The sequence below is a fragment of the Felis catus genome, chromosome A1 (assembly GCF_018350175.1).
Source record: "Felis catus isolate Fca126 chromosome A1, F.catus_Fca126_mat1.0, whole genome shotgun sequence".
In the NCBI taxonomy this organism is placed as follows: Eukaryota; Metazoa; Chordata; class Mammalia; order Carnivora; family Felidae; genus Felis; species Felis catus.
In genome coordinates, this window is record NC_058368.1 from 218667234 (window position 1) to 218673880 (window position 6647).

The 6647-nt window shown below is 40.1% G+C and overlaps 1 protein-coding gene across 1 annotated transcript; it reads left to right on the forward strand.

Annotated features, from left to right (window-relative positions):
- The first annotated feature begins 2135 nt into the window (after positions 1-2135).
- On the forward strand, positions 2136-6444 carry LOC123380398 (endogenous retrovirus group K member 10 Gag polyprotein-like). The gene is made up of 2 exons (XM_045038515.1): positions 2136-3707; positions 5401-6444. Exon 1 carries the CDS (start codon positions 2226-2228, stop codon positions 3105-3107), a length of 882 nt encoding a protein of 293 aa, XP_044894450.1. The 5' UTR covers positions 2136-2225; the 3' UTR covers positions 3108-3707; positions 5401-6444.
- The last annotated feature ends 203 nt before the right edge of the window (positions 6445-6647 follow it).

Consider the following 6647-nt stretch of genomic DNA (forward strand, 5'->3'; position numbering starts at 1 on the left):
ATAAGCAGGAATATTTTGAAAGGAATCTTCTTTTCTGAGCAGAGGTCTCAATACTGGGTTTAAAATATTCAGTAAACCAATGTTTAAAACAGATGCGATGTCATACAGGCTTTGTTGTTCCATTTGTAGAGCACTGGCAAAATAGATTTAACATAATTCTTAAGGGCCCTAGCAGTTTCAGAATGGTAAATAGCACTGGCTTGAAGTTAAAGTCACCAGCTGCCTTAGCCCCTAACAAGACAATCAGCATGTCCTTTGCTGACAGACATTGACTTCTCTCTAGCTGTGAAAGTTCTAGATGGCATCTTCTTTCAATATAAGGTTGTTTTGTCTACACTGAAAATCAGTTGTTTAATAGAACTACCTTTTTAAGGATCTTAGCTGGATTTTCTTCTGAATGGCTTGCTGTGGCTTCTACATCAGTACTTGCTGCTTCACCTTGCATTTTTATGCTATGGAGATGGTTTCTTTCCTTAAAGCTCAACCTCTGCTAGCTTTATTTCTTTTTTAATTTTTTAATGTTTATTTATTTATTTATTGAGAGAGAAGGAGAGAGACAGAGCATGAGTGATGGGAGGGGTGGAGAGAGAGGGAGACACAGAATCCAAAGCAGGCTCCAGGCTCTGAGCTGTCAGCACAGTGCTAGAACTCACGAGCTGTGAGATCATGACCTGAGACGAAGTTGGACACTTAACTGACTGAGCCACTCAGGTGCCCTGATCTCTGCTAGCTTTAAACGTTTCTTTTGCAGCTTCCTCAACCTCTTTCAGCCTTCATAGACTTGAAGAGATTTAGGGCCTTGCTCTGGAGTAGCTTTGGCTTAAGGGAATGTTGCGGCTGGTTTGATCTTCTATCTAGACCACAAAAACCTCTGTGTCCGTGATAGACCTGTTTTACTTATCATTTACTTTCTTATTCATTGGAGTAGAACTTTTAATTTTCTTTTAAAACTTTTCCTTTGTAATGAAAACTTGGCTAACTGTTTGATGCAAGAGGCCTATTTTTAGGACTATTTTGTCTTTTGACATGTCTTTTTCACTAAGCTTAATCATTGCTAGCTGAAGGAACCAGCCGAATGAAGTCTCATTCTGCGCTGTCATGAGGACAAAGGTCCTCTCTCGACCAGCCGAATGAAGTCTCATTCTGCGCTGCCATGAGGACAAAGGTCCTCTCTCGGGAATCACTGCAAGGCAGTGACCCGTCGCCAAACCGCCTGCTGCTAGTTTTGCTTTTACTCTCTATTCTCCTTTTCACCTATGGGGAAGCCTGGAAACTGGAGACATATGTAAAATATTTACTAGATCCTAATGATAGGATGTGTATGTGGACTGGTTGGGGTCCTTATACTAATTATGGGATGAGGGGACTTTGCCAGAGGAAATTGAAAGGGGGTTTTCAATCACCTTGTATTGGGTTCATTTATAATCAGAAATATTATTCTGTAAGTCATCTTACTAGTACTAGATATACTGCTTGGAAAGTTCCTTGGAAATTAGTCAAAGATATGTTTGGATGTTGCCCCTGGCAATGTATTGTGTTCTAAGTTTATGACTAATCCTAAAGGTTGCCATTGTGAAGTGTACAATGGATTAGAAGACAACCTGTACCCTAATGTGTATAAATAAATTGTAAAACTCTGACTGCGTCAATATGAACACAACAACATTGTAAAGCTTCTTAGAAAAGTTATCATGACCCTGAGAACCTGGTGAACCTTACACGAGAATTGTAATAAGATAAATGACCCTGTTTGTGACATTGTTAAAGATTTCTTTTCATTGTATCTACCTTATGTAAACTGAGGAAATAACCTTTGAGGAACTTTCTGTGAACTTTGTACCTTCTCCTTTCCCTGCTAATAATCATGTTATATAATCATGTGAGACTATATATGTCGGTGCACACATGCCTGTCGAGGCCTATCATGTAGAATTAGTTATCCCCCACCTGTTAAGACTCCGGTCCCCAAGTGATAAATAACTCCTTCGCTACCTACAATAAAAGCTGATGTGCAGAAACTGAAGAGTGACTTCCTTCGCCGACGTCCACCCATCCCATCAGGAACCCTGACTGCTGGAGCTGGTCTCCGGCAAGTGGCGCCCGAACAGGGACCTGAATTGGGTAAGTATATTAAGGTAATTTCGGGGTGGAATAGGAGCTTGAGACAGGGTGCTGCAGACCCCTCTATCTTATATAGAGTGAGAGATCTCAAGAACTAAGTAAGTATGGGTAACTCAGAGTCCAAAGAGAGACGATTGTTCATTGATATTATTGTTCATATGCTTAGACAAAGAGGAATAAAGGTAAGTGGATCACAAATTTCTAGATTTTTGCATTTCGTGCAAGAACAATGTCCTTGGTTTCCAGAAGAGGGAACTGTAAATGTGGAAACCTGGGAAAAGGTAGGGCAGCAATTAAAAACTTATTATACTTTACATGGGCCAGAGAAGGTTCCTGTAGATACTTTTTCTCTCTGGAATTTGGTTAGAGATGCCTTAGATCCTGTACATGAGAGTACCAGGTTGGATACTAAAGTTACAACCTCCTATGGGACCATGCCCTCGAGTTCGAAGGCAGTTATGGCCATGGAAGCCCAAGAAGATTCAGATCAAGAAGGGAATGATATTGATTTAGCTGATGAAGAGATTAAATATGAAATGGAGAAGCAAGGGGAAGATTATCCCCCTCTAGAAAAATTGACCCTTAAGTCATCTTCAAGAAATAATGTCCCACCTGGAGATTTTATAACTAATGATCACCCTAGACCTCCAGAAAAATTGCCTAATAAAAGTTGTGTCTCCTTAATGCAAAAAACTAAGCTACAAGCTATTGAAGCAGGAGACATAGACTTCTCATTGTGTTTTCCGGTAACATATGGCCCACAGAAGGAGTCTGATCCGAGGGCTGGGGATCCTCAATGGACTCCTGTTCCCTACAAACTCATAAAAGAGCTAAAAATGGCATGTTCAGCTTATGGAGTCAGTGCTCCTTATACCTTAGCATTAGTGGATTCTCTTACAGACTATTGGATGACTCCTTTTGATTGGACTCAGATAGCTAAGAGTTGTCTTTCTGGTGGTCAATACTTGTTATGGAAAGCAGAATAGAAAGAGCAAATCAAACTTTAAAAACATTTATATCTAGATTGCAAGCCTCTGATTTCAAGTATAACTCTCCTCACCATATTCTTACTCATGCTCTATTTGTTCTTAATTATGTTAATCTAGGACATGATGATCTTAATAATATGCAACGACACTGGGAACCAAGAAATACTGTCAAACCTACAGTAATGTGGAAAGACCTTTTATCTGGTAAATGGAAAGGGCCTGACATTTTGCTTACTTCTGGCAGGGGATATGCTTGTGTCTTTCCTAAAAAAACTGATTCTCCACTTTGGTTACCAGATAGGCATATTAAATATGTAAATTCCTTTCCCAGTAAAGTACCTGTAACTACTAGAAATGAGCAAGAGCAGGAAACGCCGCAATTGTGACGAACCTCCTGTTGCAGAATTTAAAAGGCTCTCACTGGAGAAACCTGATCTTTTTCGCCTCAAGACAGCGGCCACCTTGGCTGCCCCCCCTCCAACATGGGGACAGCTTAAGAAGTTGGCTGCTCAGGCTGAACACTTGGTTTTAAGCCAAGGCTGCACACTCAGTCCTTCTGTTTTGTTCGTTGCTATGCTATCAATCCTCGCGTGTCAAGTGAGTATTTGTAACGCGGATAAATTCTGGGCTTTCTTTCCTAATCCTCCTCACTTTCATCCAGTAACCTGGGATGATAATACTACACATTTTATTATTAATAATACTGCTATTATGGAAGGTCCAAAAATCGTATACTCTGATTCTCATACTACTCCAACTATTAATTATAATTATACCTACTTGGGAACTTCGCCTTCTATGCCTATTTGTTTTTCTATCCCTACTGTTTGGCCATACTCCCAAAACTTTCCACAATGTGTCGGACTCCAAACCACAGGTATAATTTTTGACCATCCACCACCATCTAAATTTGAATCATCATCTACGAGAGGTAAGCAAAGTCAATCGGAAGAGAGGCATTTACAAATGGTTCGCCTTATAGCACCGGGGATTGAAGCAACTCCGGTAAGAAAATGGCCTTTCGATAATTACTCTCCTTTTTACCTACCTCACCCTCTTGGCCTACCAGACTGCTCTCAAAAGTTTTTTAGACTTATGCCTAGTGCTCCTTATTGGGTTTCTTGTTATTTTAATTCTACTCGGCCACAAATTCTGCAAGCCATGGACGGGATTACACGCATTTTTGATTGGACTAGTCCTGATCCTTTTGCAGATTATAAGCCTTATTTTAGAAATAAGACAAATTACAAAGGGTGGGATCAAACTCTTCTACCCGATCCAATAAATGTAAATAGAATTTCTACTTCCGGCTGGGTAGCTCCAGTTTTAACTGCAGTAGTGAAAGGACAAACTTACCTCTATAAATATCTTTGGCAGGCTACGGCCGCTTCACATCCAATAACTGCAAGTTATTTTTCTAATAATCAGACTACCTTTGCGAATTATTCAGTGACTACTTGTGTGCAGACGCCTTATGCTTTGCTTGTGTCTCCAACGGCGTACTCCTTAAGCTTTAAAATGGACCCAAAAACAAAACTTATAACTACTTCCTGTAAAAGGTGTATTTTAACTAACTGTATGCGCCCCGAACTGAAAGCGAAAGCGTTTGTTTTGCTTCGGCAGCCACCTTACATTATGGTTCCTGTTAATGTTACAGACAGTTGGCACGAAAATTCGGGTTTAGAGGCTCTCCAAAAATTAGATTCACTGATGCATCCCAAAAGATTTATTGCAGCATTGATTTTAGGCATTACAGCGCTTATTACTATTGTAACATCGCTGACAGTTTCGACCATCGCCCTCGCACAGGAAGTTCATACAGCACACTTTACTAATGAACTTTCAAAAAACGTAACCACAGCACTTACCACCCAAGAAATTATTGATCGAAAATTGGATGACAAAGTAAATGTTCTTGAAGAAGCGGTAATAGCTATTGGACAAGAAATATTAACTTTAAAAATTCAATTGTCTTTGCGATGTCATTCTGATTATAAATGGATCTGCGTAACACCCTTACGTGTAAATGAATCGGAGCATAATTGGGAAAGAGTGCAGAGTCATATTCTAGGAGTCTGGAATCATTCTGATCTGGGCATAGATTTAAGTAAGTTACATAAACAAATTTCAGATATCAATCATGCCTCAGAGGAATTCTCCCCTGAAGGCATAGCACAATCTCTATATGATAATTTTTCTTCATGGGTATCTGGATCCTCACTGACCACTTTGTTGATTAATGTCGGTGTGGCTCTCTTAGTGTTATTAATATGTCTCCTCTTAATTCCAGTCTTCTTCAAAGTCCTCGCCCGAAGTCTCCAAAAGCTAACTGCTGAAGTTCAACTGCTTGCTTTAAAAAATAAAAAAGGGGGAAATGAAGGAACCAGCCGAATGAAGTCTCATTCTGCGCTGTCATGAGGACAAAGGTCCTCTCTCGACCAGCCGAATGAAGTCTCATTCTGCGCTGCCATGAGGACAAAGGTCCTCTCTCGGGAATCACTGCAAGGCAGTGACCCGTCGCCAAACCGCCTGCTGCTAGTTTTGCTTTTACTCTCTATTCTCCTTTTCACCTATGGGGAAGCCTGGAAACTGGAGACATATGTAAAATATTTACTAGATCCTAATGATAGGATGTGTATGTGGACTGGTTGGGGTCCTTATACTAATTATGGGATGAGGGGACTTTGCCAGAGGAAATTGAAAGGGGGTTTTCAATCACCTTGTATTGGGTTCATTTATAATCAGAAATATTATTCTGTAAGTCATCTTACTAGTACTAGATATACTGCTTGGAAAGTTCCTTGGAAATTAGTCAAAGATATGTTTGGATGTTGCCCCTGGCAATGTATTGTGTTCTAAGTTTATGACTAATCCTAAAGGTTGCCATTGTGAAGTGTACAATGGATTAGAAGACAACCTGTACCCTAATGTGTATAAATAAATTGTAAAACTCTGACTGCGTCAATATGAACACAACAACATTGTAAAGCTTCTTAGAAAAGTTATCATGACCCTGAGAACCTGGTGAACCTTACACGAGAATTGTAATAAGATAAATGACCCTGTTTGTGACATTGTTAAAGATTTCTTTTCATTGTATCTACCTTATGTAAACTGAGGAAATAACCTTTGAGGAACTTTCTGTGAACTTTGTACCTTCTCCTTTCCCTGCTAATAATCATGTTATATAATCATGTGAGACTATATATGTCGGTGCACACATGCCTGTCGAGGCCTATCATGTAGAATTAGTTATCCCCCACCTGTTAAGACTCCGGTCCCCAAGTGATAAATAACTCCTTCGCTACCTACAATAAAAGCTGATGTGCAGAAACTGAAGAGTGACTTCCTTCGCCGACGTCCACCCATCCCATCAGGAACCCTGACTGCTGGAGCTGGTCTCCGGCAGCTAGCATTTGATTTGAAATGAGAGATGGGAGTCTTCATTTCACTTAAGCACTTAGAAGTCACTGCAGGGTTATCAATTCGCCTAATTTCAATATTGTTGTGTCTCAGAGTATAGAAAGGCCCAAGGAG

What these genes read in the sequence shown, in the direction of transcription:
- LOC123380398 (XM_045038515.1), top strand. Translation starts at nt 2,226, where the DNA reads ATGGGTAACTCAGAGTCCAAAGAGAGACGATTGTTCATTGATATTATT.